The sequence below is a fragment of the Mercenaria mercenaria genome, chromosome 4 (genome assembly GCF_021730395.1).
Source record: "Mercenaria mercenaria strain notata chromosome 4, MADL_Memer_1, whole genome shotgun sequence".
NCBI classification, from domain to species: Eukaryota; Metazoa; Mollusca; class Bivalvia; order Venerida; family Veneridae; genus Mercenaria; species Mercenaria mercenaria.
In genome coordinates this window covers 23,120,874-23,142,955 of record NC_069364.1, presented here as the reverse complement: position 1 = coordinate 23,142,955, position 22,082 = coordinate 23,120,874, and the positions used below count along the sequence as shown (strand labels likewise).

General features: G+C 36.3%; 2 protein-coding genes across 2 annotated transcripts; one reads left to right on the top strand and one right to left on the bottom strand.

The window, feature by feature from the left end:
* Positions 1–486: 486 nt before the first annotated feature.
* LOC123558704 (uncharacterized) lies at positions 487–6,081 on the top strand. Its single transcript, XM_045350581.2, has 2 exons — positions 487–1,113; positions 5,617–6,081. The coding sequence occupies exons 1-2, from the start codon at positions 603–605 to the stop codon at positions 6,045–6,047; spliced, it is 942 nt and encodes a 313-aa protein (XP_045206516.2). The 5' UTR covers positions 487–602; the 3' UTR covers positions 6,048–6,081.
* Positions 6,082–8,197: 2,116 nt separating this feature from the next.
* On the bottom strand, positions 8,198–21,707 carry LOC123557364 (titin homolog). The gene is made up of 14 exons (XM_045348801.2): positions 19,493–21,707; positions 16,717–17,167; positions 16,208–16,403; positions 15,484–15,624; positions 14,997–15,179; positions 13,835–14,090; positions 13,304–13,436; positions 12,557–12,968; positions 11,921–12,037; positions 11,457–11,511; positions 10,946–11,142; positions 10,405–10,513; positions 9,479–9,724; positions 8,198–9,190 (listed from the first exon to the last, which is right to left on the bottom strand). The coding sequence occupies exons 1-14, from the start codon at positions 21,705–21,707 to the stop codon at positions 9,162–9,164; spliced, it is 4,740 nt and encodes a 1,579-aa protein (XP_045204736.2). The 3' UTR covers positions 8,198–9,161.
* Positions 21,708–22,082: the final 375 nt, after the last annotated feature.

Genomic DNA, 22,082 nt, shown 5'->3' with positions numbered 1-22,082 from the left:
TTTTTTTTTTCTTTCCCTTCTTCTTCTTAGTTATATTTCTTGGCCACGAATGAGCAAAAAATGTTTTTTGTTTTTTTTTCTTAGTCATATTTCGTGACCACGAATTAAGAAATTGCTTTTTGTTGTTTTTTTCTTAGTTATATCCCGTGGCCACGAGATAACATGTTTTGTTTTTCGGTTTTTTTTTCTTAGTTATATCTCGTGGCCACGATATGAATTAAAATTTTAAAAAAATCAGATGTCCCCTTCATGCTTTCGTAGCTAAATGGTTTACCATTGAACACTCAGCACAGTTTTTGAGCTGGTTTAAGAGATAGTCACCTTAGGATAGTAGACTGATTTCATTGTACTGGATTTAGAACATGTAGGCACATCCTGGAGCCATATCTTTTGACAGTACGCTCTTTAACTTCTAGGTTATCTAATTTCAACTGTCGGCCCTAGCCGAATTTCACTTTCTTTTCGAACTTAATACATGACAGTATCAATTGTCATAGTCTAAAACAGACCAATAGCATGAGCGATAACGTGGCCTTGTAAAACATCTGTCACAAAATTACTGCTCTTTTCAGACGAGGTAGCAAAGTTAACAGCAACGTACGATGGCGATGTTGAAAAGCATTGTACTAATTATGTGCTTACATTCGCTAACCTATTCAGGCGTGGAGGCTGTTCCTAGTAAAAAGACAAATGATGTAAATAAGGGTGATGTGCAGTTAGCAACAAAGGATGATATAAGAAATGTGCTGGAATTAATGAAAATTCAGGAACAAAAAATGTATAATCTTGAGAAAGAAGTGAAAATTAGGGATAAAGCTTTGGCCCGTCAAAGCGCAGCGGTGTTCAAACTGGAAAGAATTGTCCTACAACAGTCTCAGAAAATATCTAGACTAGAGCTTGATGCGAGCGAAAGAAATGCTAAACTGAAAACGAAACTGAAATCTTTCGGAGAAAACTGTAACATGATTTGTAAATTTGATGGCAGCGTTTCAAATTATTCTAACACCATGGAAAGTAAATCCAGTTCGGCCGATGAATCGGAAGAGGCCGCAAGGAAAGGACACCCGGACCAGATGACGAAAATACATTTTCCGAACAGAGAAATTAGAAGAGGTAAAATTGATAGATTATAGCTCGAAAAAAGTACTAGCCTGTGTCTACGGTTATAGAGCTAAAATTTTGCCTTAAATTATTCCAAATACAATTCTAATGTGGAAGGTAAATACATAAAAAACAAAATAGTCCGTCCCTTCTTGATAGATAGTCGGGGACGCTGTTTCAATCCAAAAAGGTCCGAGTTAGGCAACCGTTGTTTAAAGATTTGTGTTGTTTCCGTCTCTTTTCACGTAATCACTGGTCCACTGTGGAAGCGTCATGGTACCAGTATAGAGATGTAGAGTAACTCATAGGTGTGACTTACTAATTCATACGCGTTACTAACTCGTACGTACGGCTAAGTAACTTTTACTTTCGACTAACTGACTCATCTATACGATTTATCAATTTCCCGGGATATCATTGTCTCCCCCTCCACACACACACACACACACACGCACACGCACACACACACAAATATACACCCTACAGGTCTAAGGTATCAGTACTGGATTCCCCCTCCACACGCACGCACGCACGCACGCACGCACGCACGTACACACACACACACACACACACACACACACACACACACACACACACACACTAAGGTATCAGTACTGGATATATATATGTTAACTTTATTATGTATTAAGCCAATTCTGGCCCATGTACATGCATCAATATAACATAATCACAGAAGAAATAACAATGCAACTATACAAGATGTGTTAGCAAGATGACAATAGATATATCAAAAGATGAACACTTCATACCAAATGCATGTTATATCTTTGAGAGAGGGAGAGACTGTGAGAGCATTATTTAACATTATGACAAATATCAAGTGTTACATCATAATAGAGACTTTTTAACATATATTACTGACTGCTACATTGAATTAAAAATCAAGTTTCGTTTTTCAAACGCCTTGTAAACATAAGCTGAAAGTCTTCTTAAATCATTAACATTTTCAGTTTTAATTAGTTCCATAAATTTGATATAGTTAGGATGAAACCAAAAGTATCTTTTAATATACTGATGCCTTAAATCTGTATATAGAGAGCACTCAATAATAAAATGGTATTCATCCTCCAAAACATTACAAAATAAACATTTTCTTTGATCCAAAGGGACGCTTACAGGTTTCTCCATCTGCCACTTTCTATTTCTAGATATCTAGGGATTCAGATCTTGGAGATACAATGCATGCAAATGTAGGCCATCTGTTTTGTTGCCTCGAGATATCGGAGTATAAGCCAAAGTCTGTCAATAGTGTGCTGTTTTCCCGTAATATAATGTTCCATTTCCTTGAGCGATTCTTATCTACTATAGAACTGTCTGACTGAATCATTGTGTTTAAGTTCGATATATATATACTGAATTAGTAAGAACACTTTTGCCAGTTCTAAATCATCACGGTTATTCTCTTACACATAAATGATTTCAAAAATAATCTTTTTAAAGCTTCTAAAACAAGCTTGTGTGCCTTCAATAATCTGTTGCAATACTTTCCCGTCGTTAACTACTCTATTGAACCTCCTGCACAGACTCCTGATTCAATTACTGTATCTTAGAAACCAGGCCTTCTCATAACTTTCCCGACAGAACTAAAATTAGAGTCAATATTGTGAACCATAGGTGGAAGTAACATAGCTAGGATACAGTATGGGTCCATGAACCATATACACTTTTACATATATAACTTTATTACAATGATAATGTTTTCTGAGAAAAAAATGCCAAAAAGTCATTTTGAAAATGTTTTGCGCCTTTGACAATGAACCATTAGCTAGGTGATCATGAGCATTTTCCCTTAGCATTGCTTCCAGGTTCATTTTTTTTTCTTTATCAATGATTGGCCGTATTTTTGGCAAATGAATAATCTTTCATAAAAATCTTATGATAAAGAAATATTTTTAAAAAAAATATGGACCTGGAAGCAATATACATGTCAAAATGCTCATGATCACCTTTCTAATACGGGCTAAAGTTCAGAATGACTTTTTGGCATTTTTTTCTCAGAAAACATTATCATTGTAATAAATTTAAGTGTATATATGGCTCATGGACACATATTATTTCGCAGATACGTTGCTTCAACCTGTGGTGTGAACAACACTCATCAGAATAATCCCGTTAGTGTAATGTAAAGGTTATCGTCATGTTAAAGTAAATGCAGTTTTTGTCACTGCAAGATCAAAGAAGCAAGTCTTGCCCTGTTTCTTGAGAGTCTTATTGTGGATTCTTAAAACCCTATTGTTCAGTAGAACTAGTTATTGGGTCATGCATAGTTGGTATGTAGTCAACAGTGCCCTGAATATTGTTTTCGTATATATATGGTCATTCGCTGCTGACAACCAACCAATCTAGCTTGATACGGCTTGTTTTTGAACATTACAACAAGAAAGTCGTGAAAGTATCCATAGCATTTCTGTAAGATTCATCTACATTAAATCATTATCATTTAAATGGCAGTCAAGTGTGTCTTTGCGTTTAATTTTAAGAAACGAGACTGAATCAGTTTACTCGCGCTTTTTTTTTTGTTTTTCGTGAGTTTTGTATACATATTTATTTGTTTTCGCAAATTATGCTTTTATCATCTGGATTTGTATTTGCGGTGGTGTGTAGCATCTTCTTCGTTTTTCGAACAAGTGGAACTAGCATATATGTCTTTTGCGGAGATATTTTGTATTTCTAAAATATGCATACATCCTTCTGTCTGTCTTTAACAACCATATTTCAGTTTATAAGACGCCTCACTTCTTTAATTTTCGTTCAAATGCCTTACAATGCCATGAGTTTTCTAATTTTTAAACTATACACCGGTTCTGTTGATCTACCAGACAGCACTATTTTTCGACCGACCCATGTTCGTTATCTGAATAGAGATTAAAGTGAATAGAACAGTCACTTTACATGAAGTACATGAATTGCCAACATAATGGTACTGATGATAAACCCGAACGTAAAATGCGGTTTTCTACCAGTAACTTTTTTATTTCTGCAAAATATAATCAATGGTCGGTATCAAAATATAGCTTATAGGGACTGTATGAATGTTGACTGATGATAAATTCGACCACTTTGTCATTTACAAACTTTTCTTCGTAGTATTATATCGAAAATTTCACAAAAAAGCTGCAACAGTCATTCCTGATCAAGTAATGAAAAGTGACCCAACGTCCAATATCGTTCTGGGTTTGAATGTCCAATGTCGTCCTGTTTGAATGTGCAAGTCGTTATAATTTCGAATGCCCAATGTCGTTCTGGGTTTGAATGTCCAATCATCGTTCTTGTTGCGTATGTCAAATGTCGTTCTTGTTTCGAATGTCAAATGTCATTCTGGGTTTTAATGTCCAAAGTCGTTCTGGGTTTGAACGTCCAATGCCGATCTTTTTTCGAATGTCTAACGTCGGATGTTTAACTTCTCGCCAACTTCACGCTTTGTATCTCCAATGTCGTTCTCTATTCCAATGTCCAATGTCTAACTTCTCGCAAATTTAACACACTTGATTATTTATATAGTGCTTTAACAGTTAGTTGGCTACTTGTTAATCCAGTAGGATTTGAAAATGGCTCGCCTTGTCAGTAAAGATCAAATAGGGTCTACCAAACAACCAAACTGATCTTCAGCAGTACAATATACTAAAATAATAGGGCAATGTTTACTAGTATACACCAGTCAACTGTGGCACGAAACAAAGATGATATATATCAATGTAATTTGGTTTGTGGTTAGAGTGACGTACCATTTGTTAATCGACCATCCCATTTTCTCAAAGTAACATGCTATTATGATACCATGTTGCTTTGACAAAATAGGCTGGTCGTTTAGCAAAATAATAAATCACTCTAGCAAAATAGCACATACGTTAAACATGATAGAATTGCAGGTCAATATGATAACACAATAATTAACAAGACATAACAGGGTACTCTAAATGAAGAAGAGACCTCGTATTCATCATGCATAAAACAGCTCTGACATTCCATAGAAAATTTTGTCAACTGTTCCTTTGCAAATAAACGAAGATGAAAAATAAGTATTTTATAATCAGAACTGCGTTAATCAATAATTCAAAGTGTAGAGCAGTCATTAGCTGTTTACAGATTAGGTGACATTTGATTTGAGGAAAACTTTACTGTAACCGTTAAAGCTGGGAAATAAGCCCCCAGCTCCTATCGTTGTTATGTTTCACTTAATTGAACAATGTGTCCAATCTTTTTTTTAAAATTGTCAGTATTTGGCAGAGATAAACAAGGATATTCCTTTGTGGAGTCAGAAAAGTTATAACTTAGTAACAAGAGGGCCAGCTCTATGTACAATTTCATACGTGAATAATCATATAATTACGTTGTTCAAAGTTCAACTCCTAAACAAAGAAAGAAGTCTTCAATCAAACGGTTAACACCAGGCACGCTATGTGCATTTATCATTTTAGAGTTTAGAATATTATTCATGAATCCGCTTAAGCTCATTTGTTTATTTGTCTTAAATATATTCAAAATTAACTTCAGTTCCTTCTACCAAAAGCTCACCCAGCATCGCTGTGTCATTCTCGGTGTACTTGTCCCACTTGTTAAACCATTTAGGAGAGAAGCAAGTTGTCAAGTTCGACAGAGTTATCACAAACAACGGAAACGGTTACAACACGCACACCGGAGTTTTCACCGTACCAGTGACAGGGACGTATGTTTTCATCTTCTATGTTAGCTCGTCTGACTCCAGTGTTGAGTTTAATTTGATGGCAGATGATTCCCTAAGAGCATCTGGTATAGCAAGGCCAAATGACTTCAGCCAAGATAAAGATGTCCAAGGTGGCGGTACAGTCATTCTACATCTGAACCAAGGCGTTTCTGTATGGATCCAGAACACATACGCTGAGAGTATAGTGTTCAGTACTGACACGCACAGATGGGTGACATTTTCCGGTTTTCTGTTATACTAGCTATACAATAATTAAAGAAGTCTCGAAAAGTCAATTATGTTGTTAGTTATATATTCAAATGAATTTATTTTCACAATAAATCTTATCTACTCATCCGACAACTAGGCGTTTAAAATAATTTGCAAAAATTTAAGAGCATTTTGGATTTTCTGATTAGATTTTATTCAAGGAATTGCTGTATTTACTTTAACTGTAAAATAAATGTACCCCATCATCAGCCACACTACATATGACGGGATCCATAACAGTTTCTGTGGAACAAGTACATCATGACTTAGGTCCCTTTTTCTGAGAATTTCATATAAATTTATGGTGTCTTAATCTGCAGATAAGACTAGATTTGCTTCAAACTTAAAATAGGCGGAACGTCCACACTTGTTTCTTAAGACATGGCCTTTTTTACTCTCCAAAAAAGGTTCGTCTTTTGACTACTTGCAATTCTCCTATAAAATTTGACAGTTAATAGTCCGTGTTTTCTTGTTTTTCCTGTCGTGTTTAGAATTGCACGGAGGAACCTAAAGTCATATGGCAACGTTTCCTTGATTGATGGTTGAGGAGCACCACCAGATGTTCCCTGGCGTTGTTACAGGTATGTGCGGGCACCTTGGTAAAACCACCGACATTCCGTAAACTACCTGGATGGCTTCCTCGTAGTAAGAATGCTATACCCCAAGCGAGGTTTCGAACCTTCAGCGGCGAGATGCATGTAATGCAAAGTCTGCGGCCTTAACCATTTGGTAACGAAGGCTCATACTTCCTCTAGCTAGTGATTGGCAACTACAAGGTCATTATTGTTCTTGTATAAATCATGTACAAATAACAAGTGACATATATAAATGAAACGTTTGTAAAATAACACAATTTCATGAAAAATTAACAAGATTGGTGAGCCAAGTGTTTCCAGTGTAGCCTCTATTCGACGGGGTCGGTGATATATAAGTAAAGAGAGTAATCAAAGTGAATACATTAAAAAGCTCACCATGTTCACATGAAAAAGAAAGCCAGCAAGAATGTCAGTGCCAATATTTCCACCATCGACCGGCAAGCAATTCAATAAAGATTCAATTACATGACAGCTGATCTCAAACTTTTTATTCTAAAGTTTTGACCTTAGTTCAGCAAAATGTGATGAGATATGGACAGAAAATAGTACATATTATTCATTGCATGACTCCTTATATAAACGGCTGGTTCATAGTCTGTTTGTTTTGTTTGTTTGGGTTTAACGCCGTTTTCAACAGCATTTCAGTCATGTAACTGCGGCCAGTGTTCCTGGATTCTGTACCAGTACAAACCTGTTCTCCGCAAGTAACTGCCAACTTCCCCACATGAATTATCAGAGGTGGAGGACGAATGATTTCAGACACAATGTCTTTTATCAAATCGTCACGGAGAACATACGCCCTGCCCGAGGATCGAACTCGCGACCCCGCGATCCGTAGACCAACGCTCTCCCTACTGAACTAAGCGGGCGGGTTAGGTTCATAGTCTGAGCTATATGACCAAACTTTATTCAAAACATAGTGACTGGGCTAATATGTCGACAATTTAAAGAGAAAAGTCTGAAAATTGATTATATATTACATTCAATTATACATTTATTTAATGACTTGTCGGTCAATAGTCAAAACTACTGACCTCCAGTCCCTATGTCCTCAGGCAATATGTTTGATTGCTTACCGGAAGACCATTCAATTTTTGCATACAGTACTATGGACTGACGATTTATATGCGGAAACATGTGATAATATATGATAATAATTCATCCCGTGCAGTGAGTTGTTGTTGAATAAAATCATTGTCTGGAGCTCAGATGTGAAGGAATTATATCACGAGGGCTGCGCCATTGTGATCATTAAACATGCCTGCTGGGGGAACTTTTTCATTATATTGAAAATTGTCTCCTCTGAATCTGAAGGCCAGTTTTCAAAGAAACTTGACAAAAATGTTTCTTAGAGGACCCTCTGTCCCAATTGTTGGAAAAATTCAGGTGAGCGATCTAGAACCACAATTGCCCTCTAGCTATGTGAAAATAGTTTGATAAGCGGTCTCGCAGTGGCGAGAAAAAGCAAACCAGATTGTATTTAATAATATGTCAAATGCTCAATTTCACTTTGCAGTAGGAAAGAGATGTAAAACAAGAAAGTTCAAATATTGCTATCTATTTATTGTAAGCATGCATAAGAGCAACAACAGAGTTTAAACACAAGTAACAATCAAAATCAAAGCACTCGCCTTCGTTGAACACTGTATTGGTCTGACAAACAGACAGTGTTATAATAACTTCATTATATGCCGTGAATTAAGAGATAATATTGGTAGACAATTGGTTTGTTTTTAGTTTCAAACAGACAAATATTTCTTGGCATATTTTGCGCTCGACTGATTTTACTTTTTTTTATTAAGCGTTCATTATAGACCAATATGACAATACTATCTGACTGAATTTTGAAGTTAGTACTATTATCTTAGCAGTTAAAAAGACTTTAGATCTGCTAGTGAGGAGTTAAAAATGCAACGAAAAACGTATTCTACTAAATACAAACACAGTGACATGTATAAACGTATCATAGAGAAAACTGCCGCAAAATCATGCTTCTGACTGCAAGTAATTTAAAAATCAACAAGAGTTTGGACATCAGTTTGCGACAAAATATAAAACATTACAGCACAACAGACACAAACGCAAGTACGCAAGATTATCACAGCATTGCTTTGATGACAGTAACAGATGAATATATTTTTTATATGTAAGACGACATCCTTTAGCATGTTCGTCAATCCCTTTCATACTGCGAACCACTTGTCCCTCTCCTCTGCGAAGTCAAGGTTTCGTTAGTCTTTGAAAATTCCGTACCTTTGTGTGTTTAACTTAGGTTCGCGACTAAGCATGTAACACTAGAATCAGAATATGCAGTTTTCGCCACAAGTAAAATTGTATGTCGTAAGTCTGTTTAGCTTTTAAAGCTAATATAATGCAAAATGAAATGTTGGTGTGCTTTACACTGAATAAACGTGTTTTTTATTATGTGTAAGCTTCAGTTTCTATCACAAGGTTTGTTCGCAGGTGAACTTTGCCTCCACGTGACACATACACCAGTATATAACAAACGTTTACGATGCAACCATTGTCTCTAGATCACCTGCAAAAAAAAAATTGAAAATTTGATAAGAGTTTATATGTATACGGTGAAATCAATTTACACGAACAAAGCTAAAATTGTCCATTCTTTCTGTAACTTTTTTTAAACATTTTCATATAAGGTTTGGATCTCTAGATTTACATGCTACTGGCCATATTTAGAACAACAGAAATCACCAAAGCAAAGGCCAAACATAACTTGCAGGTCCTTCAAGTTTCAATTCCAAAAAGTATAAACCAAATATGTATGCCGAACATAAACAGAACAAAACGTATCGGATATACTCACGAGACAATCGTTCTTGTTTAGCTGTTTTAAGATACGTCGCTAAAGACGTGACCGTGGCTTCTTCTCCCGCAACGTCTTTCCATGTCTCCAGACTGTTGTAACATTTCTCTTGTCCAGAACCACCTGATTCGTCAATGCGTTTGATTTCGTCTTCAGAAACACCAAGGTTTTTCGCAAAGTTCTTCCAGTGGTTGAATACTGCTGTTGTTTTTGCAACCTTCACGAAGGCTTGGCGGAGATGCGACACTAAATGATAAATTTTTTACATGAATATTATCATAATAATAAAAGTCTTAAGCCTGGAACAAGTTTATTGAAGTTTGTTTTGTTTTGGGCATAGAATCAAACAGAGGTTATTTACAGTTATGTCATATGGTAACTTTTCCAGCTTTTGGTGTAGGAAGACTCCATGTGCCCCTTTGTGCATCTGGGTAAATCCACTGGCCTTCCGTAAGCCAGCTAGATGTAAAATATTGATAAAACATCTACCACTCGGTAAACTTTGTACGTGTTTAATATAAACACGATTGATAAATAACATGTTATAGAAAAGGGGATGACACTAACTCGGACTATAAATTGTCTATTGTCTTTGAAATGCGTATTCATCATTTATATTTGGAAAAATAATTAAAAAGTGACCAGGTAAAGCAGGGTATTTACAGATTAAAGTTTCGAGTAAATATTCCATCATATTTCTAATGAAAACTCTTCATTAAAATGTGCCCATTACAATTAAGCAATGTACATGTATACATACAAGACTCCATACATTTACTTGTATACTGCTACCTTAATACGAATAACAACAGTATAGAATAGAACAGAACAGTATTTTCAACACTTTTTCAAAAAGGAATTTTTAATCAACTCAAGATATTCCTGTAATATATTCAGCTAATCATAAAATAAATGACATAACTGACCTCTAGCACTCATGAACCTTTGTTGCTTGTACTGCTGGCCCTTATGACGCACCTCCTCAGCAACGTCCCCTCGTCCACATGCAGTTAGAGCATTACACAAAATCTGTACCTAGTAAATGGATACCTTTCTTTAGTGTTTGTACAACTTGATTTCTTTATGAAACATGTATAAGCCTACAAATTTTACAGAAAATGAAAGAGTTTGCGCAGTTTGTATATGACGGAAGAACAACAAATTAATGCACAGCGTAATTAGGTCACGATCAGCTACTTGACCTAGTTGCTCAATACATTATTCACTGCGTTATTCCAACTCATGCTTTTATATTCATTTTTTTTTCAGTCTGTAGACGGACCGTCAGGGCAGGTAACTAGGGACACTTTTTCCGATCATGCTTAATTTCAGTGCAAGAGAAACTGCCAAATTTGCGTTAATTACATAATAACACACCTTACTGGCAGTCTTATGGACACGTTTTGGCCAGATAACAGTCATAAATACTAAATATCAAGTACATACTTTATATATCATAGAACGCACCTTATCTACAGCTTTCGGGACTCGTTTTGCCCAAGTCACTAGCATATCGAACCTTGTCTCAGCCGTGTCCTTGTTAACATGGTTCCGCAGAATAGCCTGTATCCGCATGGGTTTTAGACCTAAATGGGCAGCCACCTCCTTCCATTCTTTACCTAACATACCAGCTATATACCTCAATACACCATTTGTGAGTGGACCTGTTTGGTAGAATATAAATGTTCCATTAAAAAAGTACAGTCATCGTCTTCAAACTTAACTTGAAAGATTACAAAGTAATAGGTGTACAGAATTTGTCTTTTATCTCGTTGGAATATTTGCATTTTTTTTAGAAATTTGCTTGGTCTGAGGAAACGTCTTTTTCAGAGGTCATACTCTATATTTCTCGAATATTTGTGCTTGTATTAAAGCGTCAAGAATGAAATTTCGCGGTATACAAAGCTTGTAAAATAAAATGAAAAGGAAAGCTGGCCGTCTGTAGTCAATATTTAATTTGTACTCCGTGTGTATTTACCTTCCTTTAATTGCAGTGGCGCCGTAGCTAAAGGTTTGGGTGGTTCAGCTTCCGGCTGCAATTTAAAATTAATTAAAGTCATTAATCGTAAGGCTATCTGAAAACATTATTTGCCGATTTTAACGGTAAACAGAGAGGCGCAAACATCAAGTATACATATGTATAAAAAAAAACACAAGTGTCTGCTAAACACTATGCTATATAACTAAGTCGCTTCCAACACGTGAAACTAAATGTTATAATTACGTCTTTACAAGTATATATTAAACATGAACTGCTTAATTGTGTAAACTTTTGCAATGTTCTTAATAAAATTTTAGAACGAAATCCTTGCACATTTTCGATACCCCATTCTCTCGGATTTATATAAAATTACAAGGTTTAAACTTCCTAAGACACAAACTGTATTGACAGTAAAGTTTCCGTTTGAAACTAGACGTACAAAGAGACCATTGAAAACATACCTTAGGTAATTCAACAAGAAGTTCGGTCAGAAGCACTTCTGCTTCAACCATTTCCGGTTGCACATTTTTCGGCGCACCTTCGGGTATAGGCTTCGGTACGAGAGCTTTCGTGAAAATCTGTAAAAGGAAATGAACAGCGTGGTAGATATGGCCTTTTCCTTGTTTTCTTTTGTTTTTCAAAAAGTATGTTTGGTAAAATCACAACTTACAAATACAGACGCAGTCAAAGTTGTGGATGGTGCTGACATTCATTGCATAATTACTTTCTGTCTGAAATGCTCAGACCACTTTTAAAATATTAAAGTTTTTTTTAAAATTTGCCGTTTTGATTTATGTTTAATGTATATTCGACGCTCCAGTACTAGCAAAATAGCAACAGTTGACCGAATAGGCCGCCGCTACGTTTTATTTGATATAAATTGAGTGTCGTTCTTAATAGATATAAAACCAAATACAATCCAGTGTACACTCAAAGTATGACGTTTAATAGTTGGAATATGCTGTTAATATCTATGCCAAATGCAAGTAAATTGGTTGTGCATTTAATTCATTAACATTTTGCCTCGAGAATTATAACAGAATTGCATTTACAGAAAGTCATTTATTGTTGACAATCCATTTAGTTTCAATACGTACCTGTACAAATCCCCTATAGCAGGGAAGTGACTTTTGTGCAAATTCTTCTCTTTCGTTGATTTTAAATTCCCTTGTGGCTCTAATATTTGTGTTGTAGATAAAACTAAGCGACGGATTTTCGCTTATACACTCCATGTTACCCCTAAACTTCATGTACAACTGCTGACCCTCTTTTATTACAATGTCGGGACTAGGGTTCGGACCTTCCGTGAAAGCATTATCTTCCATGTATTTCAACGTCCTTTCGGCTCTATTAGAGCTTGTACACGCGACCATGACGTCAGCAACGTCATCATTACGTTGACGGACTATCACCTTTACGTTTCTCTGTGTTGTTATATTCTCTAGCAGTGTTGCCATTTTCTCAACAGCTGTTTCTCTCTTTCCAGCCTTAGTTCTTAGAAGAAGCATCCTTAAAAAACATCAAAAACTCACATAGAAAATTTTGTATTAAGTTGTTACAATCGACCATTAAGCATGGGTTTAAATCCGGCTAACAAACTTATAATATATTCCTTGATCTTCTTTTGAAAAAGAAATAAGTACAAAAGTTAAGACATCAAAGCCAGTGGAAATCTGCCAGTATCAATAAATGGTCGCATATAGATACTTTGAGTTTATACTGTGGATTTCTATGCCTTGGAATGTTTTATAAATTGACAAGACGCAAGCTTCATCAGAAAACTTCAAAAATATGTTTTGTGTTCAAAGTTGTGTCTAATGCGTGGTCAAAGAGATGCAATGTACCTTTCATATGGAAGAGTTATGTCGAATGTGACTGTATCCTTGGACTTTGGTTGCACAAGATGCATTTTCGAGTTAACAGTCCAACCTGACTTGTCGTCTCGGTGTAGGAAAAATATTTCCTCTGTAGCATCCTCTAAAAAGGAGAACGTTTCTATTTTGTGAAAATAATAGATTAAATGAAAAATCAGTGATTCGAACATACTTGGTCAGTTTGCCCGCTACCCTTTCTGGATTTTGAAAAAAGTACCAAAAATGTATCTTTAAAATACGACCCAAAATGGATTCAAACGAAATCGTAACATAGCTAGCTCGAAATTCCCCTTACCGAAGACGTTAAGACATCTCCCAGCTTTCCACCACACCTCACCCCAACACCGCCATCCCACGGAAAAAAAAGATTTAAGGCTGTGTGTTTTTCAAATTCAGCAATGTTGGTCAATAAACAATTTAGACCTGAACACTCGTTATCAACTTTTCGAAATGATAAGACATGGTCCAGATGTTGCTGCGATTACAAATAAACGCACTAACCTTCAGTTGTAGTCGAGGGCCGTGCAGTTGACGGCCTAAGATCTTGTGTTGGCCTCGTCTCTCGCGTAATACCGGTCGCCGGTCTTTTCTGTCGGGTCTGAGTCTGTGGTAGCGGCAAGGTCAGGGTCAGAGGCTTCTCAAACGTCCTTACAGGCATGGAGAACTTGATAAAAGGGCTTGCAGTAAGAAGATCCTCGCACTCTTTAGAAAATCTCGTTTTGAGGTCATGGACAGCATTGGAATCTAGTGTCTGGACCTGTTTATAAAAGACATTATTTTTAAAAGTATTTAAATGCAGAAATATATCGCAAGACAAGTATCACCATATTTGGAAAATGGGTTGATCAGCAAAGTCTCTCTCGAAAAAAAAAAAGACAGCACAGGATGTAAATGTTTTTCTTTGATAATTTTGCATGAATGTATGCATATAACCGCATGTGTTTACAGCTCATTCAATAAATGAGCCGTGCCATAGGAAAACCAACTAGTGGCTTTGCGACCAGCATGGATCCAGACCAGCCTGCGCATCCGCGCAGTGTGGTCAGGATCCATGCTGTTCGCTAACAGTTTCTCTAATTCCAATAGGCTTTGAAAGCGAACAGCATGGATACCGATCAGACTGCGCGGATGCGCAGGCTGGTCTGGATCCATGCTGGTCGCAAAGCATCTATGTTGGTTTTCCCATGGCAAGGCTAAAATATAAATTATATGCAGGTAAAATCTTCTCGAAGGTATTCCAGTACTATGTTATATTAAGTGGGTGGGATAGGATAATGCATATATATTTGTGTAAAAGTTTTGAGCGCCGGTGATGTAAGGTACACTTACATATAAAAAATAAGGCATAAAAGTTTTAAAGAAAATAAGCCTTAATGACAACCCGTATTTCCGTTCCTTATTTTATGATATGGAAATTGTCGATTGTCATTACGTGACAATGACCTTAAAAAGGATGTCAGCAATATATCAATTTGCTTCTGAAAATATTTCGAATATGGTCAAAATATTGTATGTTTGCATATTATTATTAATAAGAAGAATTAAAGAATATTGACCATCGAAATATCCTTTTAAAATAAATACATGCACCACAATGTTTATATGTACATAGATCTTTTTATGTTAAGAAAACGAACAGAAACCGTGCGAGTATTTTCCTTACCTCTAGTATGGCGTTGATATTTTGCTTGAATGTTCCAGGTCTGCTTGAGAAGGAAATTCTAGAATCCGAACTACAAAGAAGCTTGCATCCTTTCTTTTGAAACTGCAGCGTGTCTTTCTTAGGTCTCAATACAACGACGAATGTTCCAAATTTACTGCACCGCCCTTCAACAAACTTCAATTCCTAAAGGGAAAATTTGTATTTAGGCAGATAGAAACGGGCGAAAGAATGTAAAATAAAAGAGAAATGCAGTCTGAGGAGAATTATACATCTTTGTTTTCTAAAAGACGCATCTTGTATTCAAAATTTTAATCAACTAGTTGTATAGACATAGAATTAAACACACTGTTGTATTAAGTGTGACTCTCCTCAAATATTTGGAAGAAACTGGTTCGAATGATGCTTTGACTGTGTTTGAATTGAATTCCAGATAAATCCCCATTAAGACAAATCTAGATCTTCTCATCTATGTAGAAAAAACAATTACTCTATAATCTTCAAACTGAACGTCTGCCGTCGGAAGCTCTCTCCATGCACCATTCGACATCATTTGTTTAACGACAGTTTCCTTTCCCGTGGGTATCCGACTAATACATACTGGCAGGGCTACGGACAAGGGCTCTTCAAACTGAAAATACACATGAATTTTAGCGCACCCATGTATGTTTCATGTTTTTAAAAAGATGCATCAAGTTTAGTACTGTAACATTTATTTACACACTGAAAATTCTGAAAAAAAATATCTGAAAACATTATCTAGGTTCTCCTGAAGGTAACTTTGTTGTTTGATCATCTTCAAAACTGAGTGAAGGTATTCTTTTCTATGTAACATATAAAACTGAGCCGCGTTATGAGAAAACCAACATAGCGGCTTTGCGACCAGCATGGATCCGGATCCAGACCAGCCTGCGCATCCGCGGATCCATGCTGTTCGCTAACGGTTTCTGTGATTACCATAGGCTTTGAAAGCGAACAGGATGGATCCTGAACAGACTGTGTGGATGCGCAGGCTGGTCTGGATCCATGCTGGTAGCAAACCCACTATGTTAGTTTTCTCATGGCACGGCTCATATCTAGAAACATTTGACTCCTTGTAAGAATGCGTTTTAAAATTTCATACAGTATACAGGCTTTTAAACTGTAGCAAACTCATTTTCACGTTGACAACAGAGTAAAGTGTTTTTCCTTTAAACAGAGAAAGAAAATCTTACCGTAAAAGCCCTGTCCTCTTCTGTCTGTTTAACTTGGATTATATTACTGACAAGTTCCTCGGTATTTCCGAGCGTTAAAATGCCTTCTGATTGGTCTACATATGAACACTTGACATCGGTGTTACGCATGCTCCCTTCAATTGCCCGGATAATGCAGCCAACTGCCGGATTAAAATCAACGCCTTCAGTTTTGTATCTAAAAGGATACATAAGAATAAAAATCAAATCTGAAAATCTGAAATATTATACACAGTTACCCACTAAGGAATGAATCAAAGAATATGCATATTACTTTATCAGTATGTTATCATTTCTGTCACAGAGATAAAATACAATATTCGAGAGATGAAATACAATATTCGATCCGCCATTAAGGAATAACAAAGCCCATTTACGATGTTGCAACCAGCCTAGAAAGGTTGGTACATCATATAAGTTTATCACATTTAACATTCATTTTGTAACACGTAAGTATCTTTAAAAGAGCGGAAATGTTTCAAACAACGTACGACAATCGAGGCCAGTTCTTCGGATTTTTCCTTTCTTCTTCTTTTCTTTTCTTCTCTTCCATAAAAGTTTTGCGTTCATCCTCAACTGAAGTTCCTTTTGCGGCAGCTTCTTGATGAATTTTCATTTCTTCTAAAGCTTTCTTTTTCTCTTCTTCTGCAGCTTTAATTCTCGCTCGTTCCTCTGCTCGCTTTTTCGCCGCTTCCTCGGCTCGTCTTCTCTCCTCCGCGGCAACTTTAGCTTCCTCCGCGGCAATCAGCGCGGTGCGCGCTTGCGCTTCTGCCTTCAGAGAAATAGCTTGCGCTTCAGCTGCCTGTGTTTCCATTTCTGCTATGAGTTGGTTTGCTTCGGCAACACCGGAAGTTGCTATAGCTACGGCATGGCGGGCTTCCGCAGCCTTGGCCATAGAAGCTCTCTCCGCTGCAACTGACTCCTCCTGAAGGCGTTCTTTTTCTAAATAGATTTATAGATATGATAATAACAAAAGTTATGTCAACATTGTATGATGCAAACACACTGGAAGTGCTTTAAATGATAATTAATAAAGTCAACAACAAAACCATAACTCTAGAAATATATTCTGACATTAAAGTTCCGAAAATATGAACACCTCCACATTCTGCTAAGGACGTATGCCAAGTTTCATTTCAATTAGATCGAAACTGTGTATACAACAATTTAATGTAGATGTAATATTCCAACATAAAAAGAGCCATTACTCAGAAAAACAGTAATCAGAAAAGAAATTCCCGAAACTATGGACATTTCTACTTCATGTACACGATGTATATTAAGTAACTATCATTTCGTTTGGATAGAAACCGTAGATGAAGTTGAGTACACAATATCCTGATGTAGTTGTGAATATTTCCAAATGTCAAAAATGGGCCATGACTCAACAAAAAAGTAATCGGACATGAAAGTTCCGGCAATATACGCATATAAACCATGTTGATGTCATATACCAAGTTTCATTTCAATTGAATGGTAGCTGCAGAAGTTGAGTATAGAAGAAAATGTGGGACTTTTCAAATACTATAAGCCTCCTGGGTGGCATAAAAACAATGAACCACAAATCGGGGTTTTGTTTCAAAAATGAGAGCCAGGAAGGTTATTCCCATTACTCAGCGTATCTTTTTGATATGTATTTAATCTTTTGATTATATATTTATAACTTGAAATGTGGTAAAAGTCATCATTAAAAGTTGAAGGTCGATTAGACCTCGACATAACAGTGGACAGCCAGTGGAAGTAAACGTTTTAAATTTAATAAAGAGTAAAAGCTGCATTAATGACAGTCTGACTTAGGAAGAAAGCATATAGTCTCAACTTTGTTTTAGAGGCGAGACTGTTTAAACGAATTTTAGTGATAGACATACTGGTTAAAGCATTAGCAAAATAAGCAGTTGTTATTTCCCCTGATACAAGTGCTGTTAATCTGTTTTAAAATGACAAATCATATATACTGACAAGGCTGTATGACACTAAACAGATAAACTATCTATTCAGTATAGAAATAAAGATTACGATTAAAAGAACATCGATTGTCTGTATTGACTTTAAAATTGCGCGTTATTATTTGATAATTGCTGAAAAGAGCGATTTCAGGCATTGTAAAATACCGTAATAATTGTATGATCTTATTTCTTTATATTCATCAAAAGCAATAAAAAAAAAGGTGCAGAAGAGAAAGCAGAGTTCATGCAGATCTTTATTTCTCTCTCTCTGCCTGGTTATATATGAGCCGTGCCATGGGAAAACCAACATCCGCGCAGTCTGGTCAGGATCCATGCGGTTCGCTAACGGTTTCTCTAATTGCAGTAGGCTTTAAAAGCGAATAGCATGGATCCTGACCAGACTGCGCGGATGCAGATACCCACTATGTTGGTTTTCTCATGGCACGGCTCATATATCTTATTAATCAGATTTAATCTTTTCATGTAAAGAAAATATAATAAGATAAATCGATTCAACGTATATAATATCTGCCAAAATAGAAGTCATGAAATATGGATATTGTCAAAATCATACATGTGCGTAAAATACGTCTAAAAATTAGCAAATTTCGTCACGTGTAATTCAAAGTCTCGCCAAAAAAAAAAAATAAAAAAAAATAAAGCCGCATCACTTTACATTTCATATCCGAACAGATCATTTTAGAAGCGAAATATATGTTCAACCATATTATGTTCAACCATATCAGTTATAAATATTAAACGTGTTTATATCATATTGCTTAACTGCCATATTTTCCTAAATAATTAGTAATCTATTTTGGCATCGAAGCATTTGCTTATACGTCTTGTTAAGAATTTGTTTTCTTGTATTGTCTTACTTAGTTGTATGTTTTGGGTTTAGCGCCGAGTTCCGGCAGTAATTCAGTCATGTAACAGTGGGAAGTTAACATAAACAGTGTTCCTGGATTCTGTACCAGTACTAACCTGTTCTCCACAATCAACTGCCAACTTCTATACATGATTCAGAGGTGGAGGATAAAATTACTCCTGATATAGTGTCTATGATCAAGTCGTCACGGAGAGCATACGCCTCGCCCGGGGATTGAACTTATGGCCCCGCGATCCATAAATACGCTTTCCCTATTGAACTAAGCAGGCGGGCTGCACTGTTACAATAACTTTAATGTTGTTTAAAGATTTTAAAATATAGCATTGCCCTTGCAATATTGCATTGTTACATTTATTTCAGTGTTGTTAAGAAATATTTAGATATTTCATTGTTACAACAATGTGCACCATTGAAAATGAGGTAGCATTTTACCTTTCTCTTTCTCCGGAGATATATCCACCCAGGTACTGAGATCTTCTTGTTGAAATTTTCTATGAATCTGCGCCCTCACATCCTCAGTTACATGACGCAGTTCCTTTAAGTGCTGGTTTACATTCATTGACATAGAATTGCATCTTTTGAAAGCCTCATTAATGGACGTGAAATCACCTCTAAACTTTCCTAAATCGTTAGTAAAATCTTTCAACGCTTGCAATTTTAACAAATCTGAGTAATATTTCATTACATCTTTCATGCTATTTAACAGTGTTGTCACGTTTGTCTCCAGTTCCGTCACAGAATCTACCGTGCCGTCTATTTTCACATTTCTCTTCAGCATTTGTTCTAAAGGACTTTCTTGTTTTGGTACTGGGACAGGCTCTGGCGATTTTGATCTTTCTTCTGCTTTTGGAATAGGGGTACTGTTCTTGGAATTGTCATTTTCGGTGACTTTCTCAGTAACTGTGCCACCATCTTTATTTTGCGGGGCGGGCTCATCAGACTGACTTTCCGTTTTATCTACTTTAGTATCTGCTATTTGTTCATTTTCTTTGTTACTTTCGTCTTTAGTTCCGGGTTCTTCTGTTTCTATAGCATCTTGTTCTCCAGTTTGAGCTTCGCTTACATCACCTTTTCCACTTTCATTGTCCTTCTCGTTTATGACAGAATCGCCGGTGTCATCCTTTCCCGCATTCTCCATCTCGACTTTGTCAGACATTCTGTCTTCTTCTTCTTGTTTTTCAGACTTTTGCTCTTCCTTGGCCCGGCTTGCCTCTTCAGATTCCTTTGATTCTGGTTTATTTCTGTCTTGACCGGCTGTGTCGAAATCGAAATCTTCAAAAGGATCCGATTTATCTTCTGAATCACCAGCTTGTGATGATGGCGGTCTGTCAGGAACTGTTGTTATTGCTACTTTTGGAATACCGTCTTCGTCTATGACAATCTCAGTTAATTCCTTTTCTTCGCGTTCTTTGTTGACACTCTTACTACTGTTACTGTCCACACTTTCCTTGTCAGTTTTTGTTTTAATATTAATATCAGAGTCATCAGATGTTTTGTTTTCACCTACATTTGTTTCAACTGTAGCATTTTTCTGATCTTCGGTTGTTTCTTTTGAACCGTTTTCGTTTATATTTAAGTTCTCGCTACTCTCACCTGCATTAGATGTACGTTCATGTTCTTTACTATTAGTCTCAGTGTCATCTAAATTACCTGTATCATTTATGGATGTCTTTATATTTTCACTACTCTCACCTTTACATTTGCTTTCATTTTCTTGATTATCTACATCAGTATGATCTAAGTCCGTATTTACTTTGTTCTTATCGTCTTCAGTTAATTCTTCAAAGTCGTCCTCATACGCTTCTGTGTCTGTTTTGTCAACTTGAGTATCACCTTTATTTTCATCGGACGCCCTACTTAAAGCTTCTGTATCAGCTTCTCGCTCTTTCACAAGATCCTCCGGAAGATTTGTTTCTGTTATATTTTGTTTCTCATCCGCGTTATTTTCTAAAGTTTCGTTTACCTCAGGTTCGTCTCCAGTGTCCTTTTCCTTTTCCTCTTTATCCTTTAAAATATCTGATGAATCAGGTTTTGAAAAATGAGGTCCACTATCAGTACAAAGGCCAGTTGATTTATTGTCAGCTTTGCCAATTTCCCCCTCAACATCAGTTTTATCATCAGCAACTGCTCCTGATGTAACACTTTTAGAATCCTTATTGTCCTGACTTTCCTTAATGTCCGCTTCCGAGTGCAAGACAGATTTTGGCAATGATTCACGAGAGCTTTCTATATTTTCACCACCACTTTTATTGGATTCTGCAGCTAATACCGCGTTTTCAGCCAAATTTGTGCTGTCAGATTCGTTTCTGCTGCTTACTTCCGTAAGACATTGTGACTGACTTTTATCATCAATATTGTTTGAATCGGCCGACTTTTCAATATCTAAGGTCGATTTTTCATTAACAGAGCCACTATCATCATGTTTATTTACATTCTTTAAATCCTCCGATATTAAATTAGAATCCCTACTTTCATCCAATGAGTCGCTATTTATTTTATGATCAGTTTTATTCGGCAATTGATTAGTGTCACTACTTTCCTGTATTAAATTGGGCTCCACATTTTGTTGCGTATTCAAGTCGCTATCGGCTGGCGTGTTTTCTGTTTGACTATCGGAGATCTCGTTGTTAAGCTCTTCTTTAGACATTTTTTGAAAATTTGTTTTCAAAAGATTATTTTATTGATAGATAACCATTGTACGATAGTCATACGTTTAAACAAAATTTTATTGCTTTATACAATTGCCAGAGTTAAAGTTAGCACAATGTATTTCACTTTCTTTGTATTGATTGAATAATATCATATGGGCAGTTATAAAAATTAATCTTAACGTGTCCGCAGTAACAAAAGGTCAAAAGATTTTAATTGAGGCCCCGTTATTTATTGCAAATAAAAATGACCGTGCGATATCTTTGAATTTAAATTCTGACTTTATATTCTTATTTGTCCTTATATTCTGATAGCAAGAACATAAAAGAAGCTATTAAAATCGAGTTGAAACATTTTTCTTATAAGGCGTGTG

Coding starts and splice junctions, on each gene's coding strand:
- LOC123558704 (XM_045350581.2), top strand. CDS start 603: ATGGCGATGTTGAAAAGCATTGTACTAATTATGTGCTTACATTCGCTA. Junction 1,114..5,616: donor GAACAGAGAAATTAGAAGAG/GTAAAATTGATA, acceptor AATTAACTTCAG/TTCCTTCTACCAAAAGCTCA.
- LOC123557364 (XM_045348801.2), bottom strand. CDS start 21,707: ATGTCTAAAGAAGAGCTTAACAACGAGATCTCCGATAGTCAAACAGAA. Junction 12,969..13,303: donor ATAACTCTTCCATATGAAAG/GTACATTGCATC, acceptor ATGTTTTTTAAG/GATGCTTCTTCTAAGAACTA. Junction 10,514..10,945: donor TCCCGAAAGCTGTAGATAAG/GTGCGTTCTATG, acceptor TCCATTTACTAG/GTACAGATTTTGTGTAATGC.